We start from the raw sequence: 22,611 nt of genomic DNA, 5'->3' as shown, positions 1-22,611 counted from the left end.
GACGAGTTCCTAGTACCTTGGAGCGGCCGTACATTCCATCAAACATGTCATGTCAAATTAAATTACATTTGTGTGTACTTGTACATCTAGTATGTAATTATAGCGAAGAAGATTTATGTTTCTTATTAACGAGGATGGGCTTTAGTCACAAGTTTGTATGTATATCTAGTCAAGAGAATTCAGATTTTGTATTGTCTAGGACAGATCAGAATTTACATTTAATTTGTTTCTACGTGTTTCTAGTAAGCAATTATGACGAAAACCATTATGCCCTATTATCAGGATGGGCCGTCAATTGAAATATAATAAATTACATTTGTATGTGTTTCTAGTAAGTAATTATAACGAAGAGCATTAAGATTTCACATATCAAGGAAGGACCGTCCATTCAAATGTAATAAATTACATTTGTATGTGCTTCTGGAAAACGAAGAATGTTTAGATTTCCTAATCGGGTGGATCGTTTAATATTAAAATCTGGTAAAAGAAGAAATTTCCAAATTTAAATATTCAGGATAAGCTGTAAATTAATTAACAGTGTTTTGAGGTTTTAAGTACAAGTCATTGTCGAGTTCGATGTCAGTGTCATCAACCAACTTTGGCTCTGACAGATCACCTTGGCCACCTTCCGGTAATTCTTCATACACGTTTTCATTCCCCTTGCCTATGGTATCAAGATCCAATGACGGTGGCTCGAGAGGAAGCGGTCGGACGCTTGCTACGGGTGGCACAGGCTTCGTTGGTTCTTCCACGAACTGACCAGGGTTCGCTGTAACACCAGCGGACAAGGATTGGTCAAAGTAGATGTATTCCCCTGCGGTTGGTGGTGGGGCAGATGGAAGCGGACCAACTGCCTTCGGTACAGGAGGACCACCGCCGATTCCATTTCCGCCATTGCCGAATGCATCTACAACGTAAATGTATTCTCCGTAATCGGAACTTCCGGTTGGTCCCTTGCCAGCAGCAGAACGATTCCCGAAGGATGGGCGGTTTGCTCTAGGACCATCTATATAGACATATTCTGCATAGATATCGTTTTCGGGTCCAGTTCCTGCAGGCAATGATATGATAGGACGCGGGCTGATAGGGGGAGGGGCAGTTCCTCCACCGTGGAGTTTCACAGGTACTCCCTTCTCAGATCTGGAAGCTGGGTTCGTAAAATGCGACGAAGACATTCTCTCCACGAGCTCGTGTTCAGTTTGGTAAGCGCGTCTTGATGCTCGTAACTTGTTCCTTGACAAATGAAAGAAAGGGAATATAGGAGTATGATTATATTCACACAATAATCCAAAACGAAGAAGAACAACAAGAAGAACAAGAAGAAAATATCTTGCGTCATTTTGCCAATGTGAACATGGACTTCTTATCAAAAGTTATGATAAGTCCATCCTTGAAGTTATCCTTGGCATACTGGTTTAACAATTTCTTCGTCTCCTCGTCCATATTATTTTCTACCTTTCCTGTCGTATCCGTTTGTCTTTGATCGTATGTTAACCTTGCTTATTGTACTTCCTGTTTCAGTCTTATTTCAAATCCAAACCGAATTATCACGGCGGAGTCCTCACTTACTAAACTTGCAAGTGCAATACCAAGTGCTCCGAAAAAACCCCAGCCCAACTCAGAATTATTTATCTTCTTCGGTCTTTCCAGTTCCTTTCCCGCCAGTTTCACATTCTCTTCTTGAAGATTAAAAACCTTCCTTTGCAAACTTTTCTGGACTTCTGTTCCCAATATTAATTCCCCTTTTAAATAATGAAATGTCAAGCAGAAATTAACGGTTTTTATTTTCTGGGAATAGTACACATGTTGTGAGCTGCTTATTTACGATATTTTCGTCTTTAAAAGAGGGGAATCCTACGTCATGTGCACTTTTTGAGATAATACCAGGTCCCGTAACACAAAGGTTAGCGATCAATCGCTAAATGAAGTAGCCTATCAAGATCGTTGTTACATGCACGTTGTACTCGGTGGACTGAATAGGAAGCAATCAGAATTGCTCTTTCAAATTGATTGATTAATCGCTAACCTTTGTGTGAAGGGATCCTGAAGCTGAGCTTGTAAGTAAAAATTTGTCAATAGAAGACACAGTTATTCTTACTTTGCTTTGTAGTACCTACGAAGAACAAGAGCCAGTGGGATGCAGGCTGCAAACAGGATGACTCCGAGGGCGATCACTGGAATAAAACAAAGAAATGAAAAGGACTAAGTAGATCGCCATGGTCACACTGCTAACTGAATTATTAATAATGATAAAAAATAGTATTAATTATTTTATCCAGGGTAGCAACTTCAGTTAGGAAACTGCTCTACCAGCGGGCCCTGCATAACATAATATATTATTACCCTCCTCAAATCTAAATGCTGAAGAAGGCAGAAGGTCCAATTTTTACAAGTCGTTTGTATGACTCGGCCGAGGATTGAACCCACGACCTCCCGTTCGTGAGGCAGACCCTCTACCACTGACTGAGCCACCTTGCTCGATTATTACTGACTGATACTCATGATTAAAGGCAATAACAATATTGAATAGTTTTTTGTGAAACCCTGCCTAATCATGTTGCTGTTGTAATCTTGGGTTTTAAGGCGCTTACCATTCAGATATGAATATTTACGCCTATGATTAATTTGTTTTATTTTATGGTTACAAAATTATGATTCATACCCGGGGGGGGGGGCACTTACATTGACGAGTGGATACCATGCTCGACCAAAAAAACACGTAAAATGGATGTCTTTTTCACGATAGGGCACGTTACACTGTTAGAAAATTTATCCTTAAAATAAAAGAAGTTCCTGCAGCAGAGTCTCGAGAACACCTGTAATCTTACCAGATTGCGTAATCTTACAGGAAATTGGTATTTGGTGTATGGAACCTTACAAATTTCCTTTAATAAAACACCCTTTTTCTTTTTTTTTAACAGAACTGTTCTGTTAAGTTGCAGAATAATTCCTGTTTTATGAATTTACAGAATGATTCTGTTATTGCTTTATGCAAAATCTTCTTTCTTTTTTCTGTAAAATCAGGTTTTTTTTAACAGTGTACGTACGTAACGTGATAAGGGTGTCAAAAACACCAAAATAATGAAAAAAGGGAATCTATTTCGCTAGGAAAGTTACGTGTTTATAGTCAAATTTGCGGGGATGATGAAACAAAATTGAAATGTTTTACAAAGGATGTCATTTTTGCCCCAAAAATACGTGTTTAGAGTCCGATTTGCACGAGGTGTGGAAGGTTGGGTCGTACCAAGGAGCTTCACCAAATTATGTGTAAATTAAGGTAAAACCAACGACGGAAAGACCCGTGAAATAACAAAGAAATATTCCTGTCCTTGTTTAGGGGTTTCATTTCAAGGAATACTTGGCAAGAGTATCGTTTTGTTCCCAATACTTGTTAAGGGTAGGGTTTCACACTCCAATACCTGTTACGGGGTGCATTTTCAGGATATGGAAAATACGTGTTTAGGGTGCTTTTCCAGACCCCAAGGTCGCGCATGGTCCGGCGCATGGTATCCACTCGTAAATGGAAGTGCCCCCCCCCGGGATTCATATAGATTGATAAGCGCTGCTTTAAAGGCGATTTGTAGGGGGAAGTCTTCTTCTTATGATTATTATGGACTTGGATTTATTGTCAATATGAGGATCTATGTCTCAATAATCCATGTGACTTTGCAGGACATATACTTTAGCAGGGACTCTCAATAGAGAAAGGAATAAGGAAAATTATAGCTCCAATCTAAGGCCCGTATTGGAGTATGAGATACGTCAGTCCCGTTGAAGGAAAAAAAAACCAACCTCGATGAATTTTCGATCTTTTACGGAGGCGAGATGCCTTTACATCCTACCGACTTGGGGAGACAAGCCCCAGGCCCTAGCAGGATAGGGTGTGCTTGGAGTGAGTTTAAAGGTTTGTGAGCTTACATATATCTCTCATTACCCCTGGTGCGGAGTCTGCATTTGGAGAGTGGGTATAAGGTGCGTCTGTACGATCAGCAGCTGATGGAGAAGATGACTGAATGGCTGTACTGGTAGAAGCAGATGTGGAGGATGACGTAGAAGGGGCTGTACCAGAAGCAGTAGATGTGGGAGTTGAGTGTTTTGTTGTACTGGAAGCAGATGTTGATGATTTGTTGGCTGTACCGGAAGTGGCTGTAGGAACTGGCCGGGCAATTATTATCATAATAATATAGATAAGTGAAAAATGGATAGATATGGGAAGAGAGGGCGATGGAGAGAGGGGGAGAGACAAAGGAAAAGAGGAGAGTGACGAGGAGAAAGAGAGAGAGAGAGAAAGATAGATATGGGAGAGAAGAAAGTTTGAGAGGGAGAAGAGAAGGTGAGGGAGTACAAATTATCCACTGATTTGTTACACAAAACGCATTCTTTACTTTCCCTTTATTGTTTATTGTTAGGGCATTTTGTCAGGAATCTTTAGTTTCAATCGCTTGTGTATAAGACAAGAGTTCATGAAACAAATTTAAACAATATAAAAATATTTACAGCAAGTACCTACATACATTAAATATAACAAAGCGTATGTTCAACTCGGGAATTATAGTTAACAGAGTTACTAAAGAGGGCATCTATTTGCTGCGTGTTGAAAGACTCTTCTGTCAACACAGAAATAAAGTTACTTTCTTACTGAACTAAGCAAGCTGTTCCCAAAATAACAAGTTCAAGTTGGCATAATTTTTTTTTACAATTAAAGCAATCTTTTTCAAGATTATATCAATAAATGAAAATAGGGAGTTTTTGCAACTACTACGTAGACACTTTCTGGAACGTAGAGAATCTATTGTCAAATGTCCTTCATGGCAAAAGGGTCTTTGTCGAAAATCGGTGAATCAAAACAGCAGTGTCGTCCGTGACTGGATCTTGACAAAAGACATGTTTGCGAATTTTTGTCAGCTTTGAATCGTAGGACGATCTCTTGTCCTGGTTCACCATTTTTTTGAAAAAAAACCTCTCACTTCTCCATTGTGATATGACGGGCATTTTCAAGAGATTTTCTATGTTCTAGAATCTGTCCCTGTTACAGTTGCGAAAAGACCATATAATTCAGGTTGATACCGCAGAAGTAGGCATTCTCTGTGTCAATACAGATCTGTCCTTCCCCGCAGGGGCTGCTCCCACATTCGTCAATTTCTGTTAAAGGAATTATGGAAAGGGTAGTGGTAATAGTACTAAATCTACTGTGTTGATGATGACTATATTCTTGTTTGCTGTAAAAAACAAAGGTTGAGTTATTGATTAATCGATTGATTTTGATCACATCTCTATTTTAGCATGACAGCAAACTTAAATCAGTTTATACAAGAATACAAGATTATTATAGATCCTCAACATAAGAACATCAAATTCATATCAGGCTGCGGAACGACTTTGGAAGTGTAGACACTGAGGGGGGGGGGGGGGGCGGCGGGGTTGGTGTGGGGGGAGGGCTGAGTATGAATAAGTTCACAATTTTATGTCATTTCACGTTTTTGTAGACGATTATTACACACATATAATAATCATTGGTTAAATGATATGAAGAGTTCAGATTGGCTCATACTCTATGGAGCCCTATCATGCGTATTCGGATAATTATATTAAATTAATCAAAATACTTGAGCCAACAACAACAGCAAGCACACTATACATACCGCAAGAGCAGTTGACACCGATGTATCCAGGTCTACATGTGCAATTGAATGTTGAGTTGCTATGTATTTTACATTCGATTCTTCCATCCTGCCCAGTCGGACATTGATTGTAATGACATGACATGGGTTGAATGCCTGATAAAGACAAAAATATCATGCAGGTAATTATCAATTTGCATGCAGAAACCCTAACGTGTTGTCGTCATCGCATCGCCATCTTAGAGGTCAGTTCTATTGCTTTGCGTGCGTTAAGGTATGTGCAGCTATTGCATCTCTGACATGTCCATTTACGCATGCAGAGCCTCTGAGGGAGGGCGCTATGAGATTGTGACATCACATAAATGAGGTCTATATTGCACGCCTGGGGCCCGTTGCATAAAACTTTTTACCTGGGAAAACTCAGGTTTGTATCGGAGTTTTTGCTCTGTTTTAAAGTCAATGGCAGAAATCAGACTCACTTTATTTTTCAGTTTTTACCAGAACGCTCAGGTAAAAAGTGTTATGCAGCATGCCCTTGGTGGGTGTTTCTTAAAACTGTTCGTATAGTTATACATGACCTTTTTTTTCGCGGCGCAACGTCATTAATTGCGCATGACTGGAACTTCTCTTTAGGTGCAAGGCAGCTATATAGGAATATACACATCGGGAGGGGGGGGGCACTTCCATTGCGAGTGGTTACCATCTAAAAGCACCCTAAACAAGTATTTTCCATATTCTGAAAATGCACCCTTTAACAAGTATTGGCGTGTGAAACCCTACCCTTAACAAGTATTGAAAACAAAACGATTCTCTTGGCAAGTATTCCCTGAATTGAACCTAAACAAGTACAGCGATATTTAATTGTTATGTCACGGACGTCGGTCGTATGGCCCCACCTCTCACACCTCGCGCAAAATCGTACTCTTAACATGCGTATTGTTGACTGCTCGGGCAATAAGTATATCCTTTATGTAAAACATTTTATTTTTTTATACCCCTCGAAAATTAATTGGCCCTAAACACGTAGTTTTCCTAGTGAAATAGATACCCCTTTTCCATTATTTTAGTGTTTTGACACCCTTATTAAGTTACGTACGTAACGTGCCCTATCTTGAAAAAGACATCCTTTTTTACCGTTCTTTTGGTCGCGAATTATATCTACGCATTGATCAATGTAAGTCCACCCCCCCCCCCCCCGGATACACATTTAACATCTGTAGTGCGTTTAAAAGTCATTCCTAACTTAAGATACGGATCTAGCTTTATGAAACGACACCCTGTCTTATCATCTTTAGTGCATACACTGTAAAACAAAAATTGGGTAAAATTTTAACCAGCACGAGGGTAATAATGTGTCCAACCAATTTAGGGCAGTATTTTACCCAATGCGGGAAGCATATTGTCCAGTAAGGTTAAAACAATAAGCAGTAATTACTTTAGAATGGCCAAAATAAATAACATAAGATAAATAAAGATGCCCAAAAGAAATGCCAAATGTTGGTTGGACACATAATTACCCTAATGGAGCATTTTTACCCAATATTTATTTTAGAGTGTATCAAAATAATGTTACAAATTTAGACGGCTAATATAATCTTTGCATGTTGTAATTACTAGAATGAGAAAGAGCAACTCTTCATTTTCTATTTTTACGTGTGCCACTGACACGTACACGACTGAATTAATAAATTTAGAAGATGAAAGGTCCATTATAGGATTCCATTTTTTCCAAGTTTTGGTAATTGGGTGATGTAAATTGAAACTGATCAGTGGGACTGCAACCTTTTCAGCCTTATATTTATTAGCATAGAGATATGCTTCCCAAACTAATGATGTGTCCATTAACTAAAAATAGTGTTATCATTTCGTTTTCAGCCTACCAAAACTTGGGAAAATGGCATACCTGGGCCCGGTCTTACAAAGAGTTTCGATTGATCTGGGGAGCGTTTCATGAAAGGACTTGTCAGACGTTTTATCCGACAAGTCCCCTTTTATCCGACAGTTACTAGAGCAACAGTGCTTCTCAACCAATCAGAATCCAGGAAAGTTGTCAGATCTGACAACTTGTCGGACAAAAAATATTGATGAAACGCCCCCAGATCAACTACAACTATGGAAAGCCAGTATCCTCAAGTTTTCTAGATCATGATGTATACTCATACAATCATCGTTTATAGAAAGTTCGGTGTGCTTCTTCGTGTTTACAAGGGATATTATGTAAATTACCTTTAAGAAAATTGATGTCAATGATCGATATAAATTAGAAGAGGTTGATCAGAACGATTCATTGTAACTCGTAAGATGGGTACCTGGAGGAGCGTTGCCTAAAAGGACATGTCGGCCGCTTTGTCGGGCAGTTCCTGTTTTATCCGACAGTTACCATAGCCACGGCTTCCCTCAGCCAATCAAAATCAAGGAAAGTTGTCAGATCTGACAACTTGTGGGAACGCTCCCCTGTTGTCTTCAACATCATTATGCGTTGATTCATGAGAGTAGAGTTACAAGTACCGCATCAATTTTATGCTCTTCAAACTAACTAGCATTACTGTTGTCATGCAGAGGAAGTTATCTTTTTTCCATTTTCATTATTTTTGTTTCACAAACATTTTTTTCTAAGATTAGAAAATGCAAGATATATTCTGTAAGTGTATACGTACGTTGGCATATACGGGAAATGTCTTCCGAAGTTGTGTTATCTGGAGCTGAAGTGATGGCATTCGTCTTCTCATTAATATCTGAATGATTATTTTGAGCAAAAATACAAGAAAATGGAATTAAACGATAATTATTGCCACGTTCATAACTATACGGTCATCGCAGGATGTCTGTGGGGTGATTTGTATGCTACTAATCGTACGTACGATATCTTTAGGGTGATCCGTACGACAATAGTACAATTTCAGTTCGTGTGTGCCACACAGTGTGATCACAGTGTGGTCACATAGTGGACTATATTAAACAGGGGCGGATCCAGGATTTTCCAAGGGGGGTACATTTTCCCAAGGAAAAAGAAAAAAATTGTGCCTCTCAAGGGGGGGGGACGGGCCGGCTGTACCCCCCCCCTGGATCCTCCAGTGATATCAAATATCATTCACACTGGTAAAATACTAAAATTCAATAGATAGTGTGAAGATATGTTCACACTGTGGACACCTCGACACTGTGACTGTTCACAGCGTGTTATCAGGGTCGACTATATGCGAATATGTGATTCACACTGTTGAAAAGCTCAAATTTAACAGTGTGAAGGTGATTTCACACTGTGTTCCACACTGTGAACACACTGTGGCACACACTGTGGTTCACTGATCTTTCCAGTCGGGTCATGTCGATGATTTTGATAAAGTGGAATTATACACACTTTTCAAATTCGTAAAAAGTAGCCCTGAAATACATCGTAGCGTCATCGTATGATCATCGCAGCATCATCGTACAATCGACGCAGAGACATTGTACAACATAATGGGCATTGTACCATTTGTGCAATGGTGTGGTGTAGCACTACATGCATTGTACGGGTAATCATAATAGAGGCATCAGCGCAGGGATATCTTATACTATCTCAGTACGGCCTCTGAATAAATAAATCTTGCAATAAATCGTAAGATGACCGTAAATATGTGAGTGTAAAAATCGTATCCTGCAGGTACCCACGATGCCAGCACCAAACATCGTAGACTAATCCATTGTACGATGATAACAGCAAATGAACACGATGCATACATGATGACAACATTCCTCAGGACCTTTTCACACGTGAATCTTGAATCATCATTGTAATGATCGTCTTTAGAATCATCGGACCGTTAGCAGGAATTCACCTCCGGAGTAAAATTTGAATTCGTGATTGTGATTATCGTTCGCGAGTCTAGTTTGGTTTCACACGTGCTAAAAAAAATCGTCATTAGCCTTATTTTTCACTGGAATCATCATTGAAATTGCGATTTTTTTTTACCGTGTGAAAGGGCAGTTACATAGATCAAAAATCCCCTAATGTATAAAGCGATTGTATTTGAGTGAATTGCAATCTTGTGATATTGTTAAATTTTAATAACATATTGGTGCCTTCGTGTCATTTTAATACATAAATAATATTGTGTAATACAAATACGACTTTTATGCGTTGTCATTTAGAAGGTGCTGTCTATTTGTTTTATCAATTTTATACTCTGCTGTTAGTATTTCCATGATATTTCACGTCAGTTTCTGTGTGTTCTAGTCCATGATCATAAAAACGTCAAACTTGAGGCCGAAATCAGGGGGATATTTTTTTATCTACATACCTTGTATTTCAGTTGACACCACTGTAGATTCTATTGTCGACATTGAAATTGAAGACAATTCGGTATCTTGGCCATGAGTGGATAATGCTTGCTCAGTCGTCTCAGTTGTAGTTAGTATTCCTCTTGTCTGGTTGACAATGTCTACAGCTTAGTTGGAAACATGGATAAACATTGGATACTTAATGCTAATTCGTCTGTTTTTGTCGCAGAAATGTATACAGCTTGATTGCAGTTTGATTTAAGAAAGACAAACGCCCATCTCTTCACGGCTAAATTAAGTTAAACGTGGGATATTGTTGCTTATACACATGGGACCCTCTTTTGCTTAATTTATATCCAAGAATTTTGCCCAGAAGTGGCCGACTGAAATGAGTGAAAGCTAAAAATAATCTCCATTGGGCAATAATCCAGTCATATTACGGAAGAAAAACCCAGCATGCAACTTCCTTCTTTTTTCAAATCTAAAAGTCATAGGAATGTATTTCAGATCTTGAATGGTTATTGAAATAAAGCAAATTAATCTATCGCAAGCAAACATTTCCGAGAGTAAACAGTAGTACACCACCCCAAAAAATTTTGTTATCAGATTTGAAAAAATAATGGCTTATGAACCACTGATAAAAAAAAAACGGATAAAGCAACTACGCGCTCCTTTAAGAACATCGAAACACTAAATTATATTCCAAATGGTCAAGCGCGCACAAAGTTCCACACTTTTTTTCTCTTGCATGCACGTATGCTTATAGGTATCACAGACAGAAAACAGCGTATTGTCCTATACAGAGCGTCCCACAAAAAAGGAAACCCGTTCTCAGAGACAAATTTCACAGTTATTGAATACGTTTTTACTATAAAATTTGATACTTTTGGCAAGAGTGGAATCTCATCGCTCATTTGAAATCAACAGCTTAGCAAATCGTTCACGCATGACAGATTACAAACAATAAATACCGAGGCATATCAAAGGCGATTTGGGCAGAAACTCACGTGTGAATCTGAATCCACTCTCATTTCTGGGATCAGTGAGAGAATCTTAACAAAGAATACAAAAGAAACGCTAATGAGCCAATCGTCGACTAAGCACATTCGTCGTGTCTCGAACCAATATTACGGCGCATTCTGATTTGACACTAAAATTTCAAACTCGCTTTGCTCATTAATGCGTGAAGTGTTTGTCACATATCAGGTATCAAAATAAAGAAGAATAGTTGAATTTTATGATTATGCAAATCAAATATCATAATTTTTGCCTTTCAAGAAGAAAGACATGAAAGTCCCAGTTCCCTTTTTCTGGGACGCACTGTTGCGTCATGGAGTACTTTTCCTGTAGCTCCAAGATCGTGTGTGTGGCAGCATGCAAGGAGCTCTATCCATTTTGTTTTAAATATTGATGCTACGAACCTGCTGACGTCTTGACTGACTTTAAAGTCGACGCTGTTCATTTTTTTTAAATCAATTTTATACTCTGCTGTAAGTATTTCCATGATATTTCACGTCAGGCTCTTCGTGTTCTAGTCCATGATCATAAAAACGTCAAACTTGATGTCGAAATCAGGGGGATATTTTTTTATCTACATACCTTGTATTTCAGTTGACACCACTGTAGATTCTATTGTCGACATTGAAATTGAAGACAATTCGGTATCTTGGCCATGAGTGGATAATGCTTGCTCAGTCGTCTCAGTTGTAGTTAGTATTCCTCTTGTCTGGTTGACAATGTCTACAGCTTAGTTGGAAACATGGATAAACATTGGATACTTAATGCTAATTCGTCTGTTTTTGTCGCAGAAATGTATACAGCTTGATTGCAGTTTGATTTAAGAAAGACAAACGCCCATCTCTTCACGGCTAAATTAAGTTAAACGTGGGATATTGTCGCTTATACACATGGGACCCTCTTTTGCTTAATAATTATATCCAATAATTTTGCCCAGAAGTGGCCGACTGAAATGAGTGAAAACTAAAAATAATCTCAATTGGGCAACAATCCAGTCAAATTACTGAAGAAAAACCCAGCATGCAACTTCTTCTTTTTCCAAATCTAAAAGTCATAGGCATGTATTTCAGTTCTTGAATGGTTATTGAAATAAAGCAAATTAATCTATCGCAAGCAAACATTTTCGAGAGTAAACAGTAGTACCCCACCCCAATTTTTTTTGTTTTCAGATTTGAAAAATAATGGTTTATGAACCACTGATATAAAAAAAAACCGGATAAAGCAACTACGCGCTCCTTAGGACATCGGAACACTTATTCCAAATGGTCAAGCGCGCACACCGAGTTCCACACTTTTTTTTCTCTTGCATGTACGTATGTTTATTATTTCGTATAGGTATCACAGACAGATAACAGCGTATTGTCCTATACAGAGCGTCCCACAAAAAAGGAAACCCGTTCTCAGAGACAAATTTCACAGTTATTGAATACGTTTTTACTATAAAATTTGATACTTTTGGCAAGAGTGGAATCTCATCGCTCATTTGAAATCAACAGCTTAGCAAATCGTTCACGCATGACAGATTACAAACAATAAATACCGAGGCATATCAAAGGCGATTTGGGCAGAAACTCACGTGTGAATCTGAATCCACTCTCATTTCTGGGATCAGTGAGAGAATCTTAACAAAGAATACAAAAGAAACGCTAATGAGCCAATCGTCGACTAAGCACATTCGTCGTGTCTCGAACCAATATTACGGCGCATTCTGATTTGACACTAAAATTTCAAACTCGCTTTGCTCATTAATGCGTGAAGTGTTTGTCACATATCAGGTATCAAAATAAAGAAGAATAGTTGAATTTTATGATTATGCAAATTAAATATCATAATTTTTGCCTTTCAAGAAGAAAGACATGAAAGTCCCAGTTTCCTTTTTCTGGGACGCACTGTTGCGTCATGGAGTACTTTTCCTGTAGCTCCAAGATCGTGTGTGTGGCAGCATGCAAGGAGCTCTATCCATTTTGTTTTAAATATTGATGCTACGAACCTGCTGACGTCTTGACTGACTTTAAAGTCGACGCTACAGCTGAGGACACTATGATATCTGGCCAAGATGTAGTTAATGGTTCCTCAGTAGTTGTACGATGTGAAATTCCACGTGTTGCAACGTTGATTTCTACATTTTTAATGGAGAAAATCGGGACACGTAAATAAATTATTAGTTATAATCTATATTTTCGTCTGCCTTTGAAATTAGCGAGCTTTTGCAACCACTACGCAGACTAATTTTAACTCGGTGAAAATCTATGAAAAAATGCCTTTCAAACCACAATGAACAGATTGGAGGGCATTGTCGAAAATTGGTGAGCCCGGACATCAAATCGTCTTAATATACGGAGCTGACGAAACATTGGAAATAAGACGTTTTCCAAGACAATAGATTCTGAACATTCTAGAAAGCGTCTACCCAATATTGAAAACTCCCCAATGTTAGAATGTGTTAAACGTTAATGCAAACTCGAAATGAATATCGTAGTGTATAATTTAATCCCAAGTTAAGCAAAGAAAGAGTGTAAGGACTGTGGAGTGAATGCATAGTAGAACAAAAGGTAAAATATCCCCATAATTATTGCAATGTGTAAATTAAAATTTGCAATCACTCTTCGTTAATTCCTTTGACCTTGCAAAACCACAGTGAAAGATATGCTTAAGCGCATCTTTGCAACAAAACAATTGAGCGTATCTGTCATTAAAACTTGTCTATTTTTTTAATCATCTGCTTTCCTTCTACTCTCCTTTGTGACAAAACTATTTTTAGTTTTTACTTTTAACATTGATAGGAATATATGTATGTTTTTATGTCGTTAATCATTTCTAGGGCCCTCTTGTAAATCAGTATACGAAACTGAGGGGGTTATCCTGGTAAAAGAAAACCAGTATACAAATATAAAGTGAAACAATGAAAAAGTAACGAGCAAAACCAGGTCCATGATCCTATACTGGTTCAAGGCAGGTTGAGGGTAAATAAAAAGTAAAATTACAAAGACATACATCATTGATTGCAAACAAAAAGCAATCATTCAATAAAACTGAATACGTGAATTTGCATTAACATTAAAAACAAAGAATTATAGGCTTGCTTACATGAGCAAAGGTACATAAAACATGGCATCAACACTAGACTATTGTTAATTGGGCGAAATGAATGAAAATATATCGGATATTAGACGACTAAATCGTTATGAGACGAAATGGTCAAAGACGAGCTGGTAATTAGACAAAATGATGGTTAGACCAAATTGGTTGTTAGACGAAATGTTGTTCGACGAAATGGCATAAAACTAAATAAAGGTAAATAAAGGTAGACCATAATATGGTGAGTGGACGAGTTGGCAATAGAAGAATTGACAATTAACCACAGCAACTACCGTCTTTTGCTCTGAGGCAGCCGGGGTTTCACCCCCTACCCTAGGTTGTGAGGTGGACGTTCTGTTAACTGAGCCAACACAACAGTTGCCCCGTTTACATTGATTCGGTCTACGATGGTGGTAGGGGTATCGTATCGTGTGAATGGTTCGATCTCCAAAGAGTGATACTATATTTGATACATTGATACGATTTTCGTAAAGATCTGTGATCATCATAGGGTATACGACTCTACGACTTCATTAAGAGCGGAGTCACACATATTTTCTTTAAAAATTGTTGCCCGTATAGCCACCGACGCGTCGTCGCGACGTCTCCACCAGAAAGGTCGTATACTAATCAATCTAAGATGATCTTGAATGATCGTATAATGTGAATGAGGGAAATTATGCTCACCGCAGGATGATCCGGTGAAACCAGCCGGACAAGCACACATGAAAGTATTTATGTCGACTAATGAGCAGGTACCTCCATTTAAACAAGGTGCACTGAGGCATGCTTGTAGACTAATCGATTGATTGGCTGTAAGAGAATTACAGAAGGTGCGCAATTTTAGCGTGGAACGAGCTGTCACTAATGTATTAAATCAAAGAGATAGGCCTATATAGATACATGTGTAGTAAATACATATCATAAGTAGTGATGTATAATAGATACATTCATGAATAAATAGAATAATACGTACATTAATAAGATATTAATGATGATGATAATAGCAATAATAATGATAATAAAAATAATGATGGTGATCAAAATGATAATAATAATGCTAATGATAATAATATAATAAATTCATAAAATATAAAGAAAAAAAGAAATATATAAGTTCATAATCACGATAATGAAATTATATAGGCATATAGGCCTAGATTAAAATGATACAAGGTTCAACAAAACGAAGTTTTGTTAATTGTTGTTTGCACATGTTACAAATAATGATTTTGCACATGATACGTGCATCCGAAAACTCATCGAGTGAGAGGAATTAGAGTAACCATAATCCCAGATTATTCAAACAATAGACAGTTACCAAGGTTACACTTGCACTTCATGGTCTCCTTTCCAAACCTTTCTAAAAATGAATTGTGCGTTCATCGACATCCTAACGTAATTTATCAACATTTTTTTTAATGGGATGAAACTTCAATTTTATTTTATCTAGATGCACATAACTACTTCTTGCAAACAGATAGTACATCCTTCAATATCATCACACATCCAATGAAATATTTAACCTAGTTTAAATGACAATGACACAGCTCAATTTAATCTCACGTCGCAGCTGTGATCTTGCAAGCGTCACGGCCCAGCACATTGATCTTGCAAAACGCTACTGTCCAAATTCTGCCTCCTCACGTGCATACCAAACAAAACTTATTCAAAACACACAATTATGGAAAGATAGCAAAAATGACGACGTACCTTCTGTGCAATACTGCTCCTTGAACAAAATGGAACATTGGGAATTCGACTCCAGTAGGCTTAAATTCGCGATCACTTTGGTATCAAAACCACATATATCTGTATTGGTATCAGGATTAAATATATGTCTCGTTATAAAGAATGTGTGCTTGTTTTCCCTTTTTTCAATAGACCAGTTCGTAGTTACTTCATGGACAGTTTTGGTCAAATGCCCTTTCATTTCTTTCATCATGATAGGCAGATTTCAAAGCAAGATATTGCGTAAACATGCCTTACATAGCAGGATGAAGAAATGGAAAAGACCAGGTGACTAGAATAGCACACCAATGAACACTTTATGAAGGTATATGCCGCATTTCTACTTTGAATGCATAATGCATGAAATATCAGTCGTTCGTGGACGCATTGTTATTTTTTGTGGATGTCAGGCGCGTACGCAAGGGGGGGGGGGTTAGGGGGTTCAAACCCCCCCCCCCTTTTCGTTTCCTTTTTTTTTTTTTTTTGCTTGTCTCCCCAGAGGTCGGTCTGGTAGACGCACGGTACCCCTACATAATAATGTATGACGCAAGAAATTGTAAGGACAGAATCTCATGTTTCCGACGAAAAACACAGAAAAAATTTCCGCTCGCTTCGCTCGCTCCATTTTATTATATCTTTTATTTCCGCATGTCGCCGACATGATCACGGTATCGCCATTAACAAGGCCATACATGATTATCATGATGTATACTTATGAATACAAGCATGGGTGTCGATCACGGGGGGATATATTCCCCCCAATATTTCAAGTGGGGGGATGGCCTGTATTATCATCCCCCCCAATAATTTAGGGTAGAAAAATTATAATAATGATGATGAAAAAATGAAAAGTTTGATCATGATGATTATAGTATGCCATCAATCAGTTTGTTTCCCTCGCAATTTGTGTATATTGTTATTAAATAAAAACATTCTTTTTCAGGACTATTAAACAGATGGGTGGAGGTTCAAGATGAAAAAGAATGAAATGTTTATGTATCTGATATTTTTTAACACATGACATAAAAGGACCCCAACGAAAATCAACTTTTTTTGATAGGGTGTTCCATCCCACCAGTGGTGAATAAATTAATTTAAATAAATCATTAACTCAAAAGGTGGGAAAATAACGGGAGTAAAAGGGTGGCAAGATAAATAAAGGAATGACGGTTAGCCCGATGGCGCACGAGAAGCCACACAGGTTGTAATTTGTGCTAGTCTTAATTGGTCCGAATCTGCATTTTATCATCATGCATTAAGAAGAATAAAGATATTGCCAGTCAGGTTAGATTTAAGAGAGAAGTTGTATACACAGAGGCGTCGATCCTGGGTGGGGGGCGGGCAGGGGGCTATCGCCCCACCAATGAAAATATTGAGGGGCAAACATATCGTTTTGCCCCCCCAATAATTCCGCATGTGCAAAAAGTAAAAAATAAAATAAGATTGTAATGCTACACTGAAATCAGCAAGCGAGATTGAGATGCCAACTCGATTTTGATTTAAGATCGTGCTCAAAATGTCTGCTTTTCAGAATGGAATATACATCATGTACCAAAAACCCATGCTTTTCATGATTATATAGGTGAACATAATGTCCCGTTTTCAATTCTAAACCTCAAAAGAACTTTGATTTTGCAATAATCTTTTGTTGGATATATATCTTCCATTAAAGTGTCCTTTTTTTACAGATCAAAATATCAAAATTTTCAGCTCGCATCTATTGTTCTTCTAGATACCCATCTTAATCATTGGTACAAAAAATGCTTAGAATATCAAGCTTTCAGGTCAGAATATAAAGAAATTTCAGCTCGCTCTCTAGTGAGATACATGTATCGACCCTCCTCATGAGTTACTACAAACAAACCTAAACAGGTACATTTTTCCTGTTTTCATGACATACTTAAAAAATTTAGCTCGCGCTTCGCGCTCGCATTGTTGGTGAAGGTGAGATATGTGTCTCTTTCTCATGAGTTATATATATATATATATATATATTGTGATCGAGCGCCTTTGGAACGTTGATTCACAACCCCCCCCCCCCCATCTGAAAAATGGTTCGTAACACAAATTGAATTTTAAAAAAAATATACAAGTATAGTACACTACAACAATTAAGGAATTTCCAAGAACACCATGCATATCAACCACTCCCAAATGTCCTAACTTGTGATTTTAGTGGGGGTAATGTTGAAATATCCCCATCCACAAGAACATTTGTGTCAATCATCCCCCCAACCAAGAATACCGATCGACACCCATGAATACAAGTGAACCAAGACAAAGACATACGTTTTCTTACAAAATATGTTTTACCAATATGAAAACCAAAATGACGGAAAACGCTAAAATGTCGGTTAGCTCGCTCCGCTCGCTCGTAATAATTTATGAAATTCCAGAAGTATCTAGTCTCCTGTTCAAGGCCGTATTATGAGTGTTACGAATAGAAGGACATGTAGCATCGACTAATACTTGATTAACAAACTATTGACAAGAAATGTATGTTTTGACAGGAAAACGCGAAAATTTCGGCTCGCTCACTCCGCTCGCTCGTAATCATTTATGAAATTTCTTAAGTTTCTAGTCTCTTGATCAAGGCCATATCATGAGACTTACGAGCAGAAGGACATGTATCATCAACTAATATGTAATCATTACCAACAAGCTATTGAGAAGAATTGTATGTTTTGACGGAAAAACGCAAACATTTCGGCTCGCTCGCTCCGCTCGCTCGTAATTATTCATGACATTTCTCAAGTTTCTAGTGTTCTGATCAAGGCCATATCATGAGTGCTACGATCCGAAGGACATGTAGCATCGACTATGATACCAACAAACTATTGACAAAAAGGTTATGTTTTCAACGCAAAAACGAGAACATTTCTGCTCGCTCGCGGGTCATGACCGCACTGTTACATACCCCATCCCCACTTAAATGTTATTGTCTTATTTGCAGCGCTGAAAAAAAAGAAAAAAAATCATCACCTCCCCCCCCCCCGCTCATCACTTTTTAGAGACTGGGCGGGAGATTAAAAAAAAAAATCAGCTCGAACCCCCCCCCCCTTTCAAAAATCCTGCGTACGCGCCTGGTGGATGTAAATGAAAAACACAATTCAAAAGAATATATGAATAATCAAGACATCAAAGTTGGTTCTTATCTCATTAACCTTTAAACTCTCTATGAGGCAAATTGCTCAGTGATAATCGATAATGGACTTCACCCAAGAAAATATGAAACTGATAATTCTAGATGTCTAAAATAATTATCAAAAGTTTATTCAGGGACCACGAAACGTACTTTTCAAAGTTCCGCGCCGCCCCTGTTACTAATATAATTGCTAAATGACACATAACTGCAAAGCTCACATTATATGGTGCGTACCATTGAATAAAAGATACAAAAACGCCTGCTAATAAATGAGAACGACAAGCACAAATTCTACATCATTCTCTTTTTTGATATAATACTTCAATCAAGGAAAACGAATAACGAATTTTTATTGGAATACTTGTATTTCCAAGTTTCCAACGCTTATATCTTGCAATATTCGCTAATATTTTCGGGAGAAATTAGCACAAACTATGCAAGGGTTTATTGTAACTTCATTAGGATGAAACTTGCCCAATTGCCGATTTTGCCCTTTTTCGACTCCCCTTGCGTAACGTCTCAGTGAACAGAGTGTATAAAATTATCATTAAACACCAGCATTGGTCTGAGATATTCTTTAAGCTCTGGCCATAACTGACTCCAAGGTGAATAATTTTACAGAGTAGGTCTATCTTTCTCAGTTTCAAGAAACTTCCCTCTGCATAGGAGACAATCTGATATTGTAAATGGAACAACAATCATTCTATAATTTTTTTAGCTTGATCATAAATCGTATAATATGCCTTACCTTTCAACTCCCAAGTATGCTGAAGTAGGGAAACATTGCAGGAGCAAACAAACGGTGCTACCGGCCCGTCAAACGTTATGTTCCAAGAGATGAAGAGAAACATATCTGATTTAAATTTGATGTTCGTCGTGTTATATGTGACTTCAGAGAGAAAGAGGGAGAGAGAGAAGCGAGAGAGAATGAGAGAGATAGATGAATGTTATAGTGATATTTAGCATTAATGTCTAATTTTGTTGTTGACGATCATTATGAGCATAGGCCTACTCCTACTCCGCCTATCCCTCCGAAAAAATGATAACTTTATTTGCTTACTGAAAATTTTCACAAAATTCACCCAAAGCTGCACGGATCTTTTATTTTCACGTTATAAAATGCAAAAGCGTCTCATTGTTGTGAGCAAAGGTTGTGAGACTTGCCCTCCCCCGAAAAAAAAAAATCATGCGTACGGCCATGGTACTGCTGATATACGAAATTGTGACGCAATAATGATAATGATGAGAATAATGATGACAGTATAATGATGACTATAATAATATCATTGACACAATGACGATGAAAGCAAAAATTAATGTCCAAATAGGAGATAAGTAATATACGCACAAACATGCATCATAACCAAATACGCCTACCAGGAACACGAGACGATTCAAAATTAAAAGCAAATATTGTTGAGATTACCATCGCGGCAAAGGTCTTCCATGATACTTGAGTAATTGATGTGGTAAGATTGGCGACACAGGTCTGTGAAATGACGCAAAAACAAAATTATATATATTTTTGCATCTTATTGAAAAAATCAATGCACGTTTAGCTCCTCTGAAACATACATGAAGAACTCCTTTTTTGGAACCCCAAAACCTTAGCAGACAAACAACATATCATTGATAATTGTTTATGACTCCATCCATCAAAACACGATATAACTAGAAAGGGAAAACTAATTTTGAAAGAAGCTTGATGAAGAAAATTTTCATCTGAGTCGAATGAGAATTGGAAAATTGTGACATGTTAGATTCTTTCTCAATTCACACACACACACACACCATACATACACACACACACAAATCGAAGTGCATGGGTATGCGAATGAGGGAATCCAGCAACATCATCCTCTGTACGTATTTCTTTCGTTGTGTTTGCATTATGATGTATATAAGATGAATTATATCCTAGACAAGGGCCGCGGAATAGTTTTAAAGGGGGAGGGGGGGGGGTGGTGGGTGGCCTGATCCAAGAGTGTGGGAGGAGGGGGCTGGCCATGCAAAAAAAAAAAATCACAATGAGATGGTCAGTTTTAAGTTTTTGTAGACGGTAGCCCACCCAGCCCCCTCCCGTGCCCGCGGCACTTGCGAAAAAATATATCAAGGCGCATCTTCATTTGGAAAAAAGCAATAGTATGATTACCTGCCAAGGTCATTATGTAATATAAATCTTACCATTGATTATCGGCTCGCAGTCTGGTTTATCGACGCCTTGCATTGTAAAGACATCTTCTATCTCTACCACCAATGTTGACATAATGGAACAAAATCCTGATTCTACAGTATCTATTAGGTATGAAATAAATCGCGATATTATCTTCACCCCTTTCTTCATGTCGTGTAAGATAGCAAAACTCTAGGTTAAAAATGATATTAAAAAATAGAATAGAATTCAACTACTAGTATCAAAACGCTGAAAATCTTATCAAAATAGAAATAAAGACGTTGACTTTTCAGGTTTAGCAATATTTTTGTGAAACAGAATATGGCACTCAAATATATTCAGAAGGTGGGATGATGACGTCATGTCTCCACATTCCTTATTTATGCTATTACAGGATCATTTCATATTTTCATACATGTGCCCATATATTTCTTTCTTTACAGCAATGATCACCTCACGAATTTTATTAGTATTCCTAAAAAATCATTCTTGGATGAGAAACTGAAATTAAAATGAAATACAATAAATATTGAATAGTGTTCTTTTTACGATGAAGGAACACCACATTCTCAGAGGTTTTACGTCAAATGGTATAGTATACAACCTATATGGCATTACATTCATTTTGTTGGTTATTCCCTCAATTTATTATTATTATTTTTTTTTGGGGGGGGGGGCGTGGTGGTGGTCTAAAGATGACAAAAATACACTTTATGAAATGACGAGCTTTCGATAATTTAGGCCTAAACCTTTGTGGAATATAATGCAGCAATATCCAATTATGATTATTGTTGAATAAAATAACAATTAAATGAAAACACACTGGAAAATTCAATTACTTTGAGAATGATCAACCGGCATAATAATATTAAACCAATCCCTGAACTTACGTAGAGCATTATTCTGCAGAAATATCAAAATAAAAAATGGACAATCATCTTAAATACTTACTTCCAGATACAGACAAAAGAAATAGGATGGCAATATTCATTCTGCACGGGAAAGGCATGATGTATCATTCATTTGATGATATCCTTTACTTTCGGAGAATGGGCTGAAATGGTCCAAAATTTAGCCAGATTTAAGCGAACAAATATATGAAGAATCGCCGAAATATCACACGTTAGTCTCAATGTATCATCCAGAGAACTGGGCGAAGAATATTGCAATCTACGACTCACCCTTAATTAGTCTTCTTTTTGACAAACAATATCTCATTCAAACTAATCCGCATTCTGTTTAATTGGAAACTTGAAATGTAAGCTGTCAAAAATGAGGAAATTGTGAAGCGTTAGTGTTTGCCTTCCACTCTAAGCGTTTTATGAACCATAATGAACATCGATTTGTGATTTTCATTTAAATGGCCATCCGACATTCTGGTTTATTTCCATCAAATTACAGGCATATCTTGGTCTCGGTCTTCCATAACATTTCTAACATTTCTTGTTTTATGCTTATCTCTACCTAAAGACAAACATCCCCCATCCAATTCAATGTGCGGTACGATAATTTATGTTTTGAAAAAAAAATACAGAAATAATTTATAAAATCAATTTATCCGATTATATTAAAAAAACACACAC

General features: G+C 37.6%; 1 protein-coding gene across 1 annotated transcript; it reads right to left on the bottom strand.

Annotated features, from left to right (window-relative positions):
- Positions 1–6: 6 nt before the first annotated feature.
- LOC121420194 lies at positions 7–15,808 on the bottom strand. Its single transcript, XM_041614744.1, has 10 exons — positions 15,693–15,808; positions 14,667–14,792; positions 12,892–13,020; positions 11,484–11,630; positions 8,279–8,356; positions 5,643–5,777; positions 5,068–5,142; positions 3,919–4,155; positions 2,099–2,174; positions 7–1,233 (listed from the first exon to the last, which is right to left on the bottom strand). The coding sequence occupies exons 2-10, from the start codon at positions 14,704–14,706 to the stop codon at positions 528–530; spliced, it is 1,623 nt and encodes a 540-aa protein (XP_041470678.1). The 5' UTR covers positions 14,707–14,792; positions 15,693–15,808; the 3' UTR covers positions 7–527.
- Positions 15,809–22,611: the final 6,803 nt, after the last annotated feature.

Source organism: Lytechinus variegatus, chromosome 8 (genome assembly GCF_018143015.1).
Source record: "Lytechinus variegatus isolate NC3 chromosome 8, Lvar_3.0, whole genome shotgun sequence".
Lineage (NCBI taxonomy): Eukaryota > Metazoa > Echinodermata > Echinoidea > Temnopleuroida > Toxopneustidae > Lytechinus > Lytechinus variegatus.
This window is presented reverse-complemented; position numbering and strand designations above follow the sequence as displayed.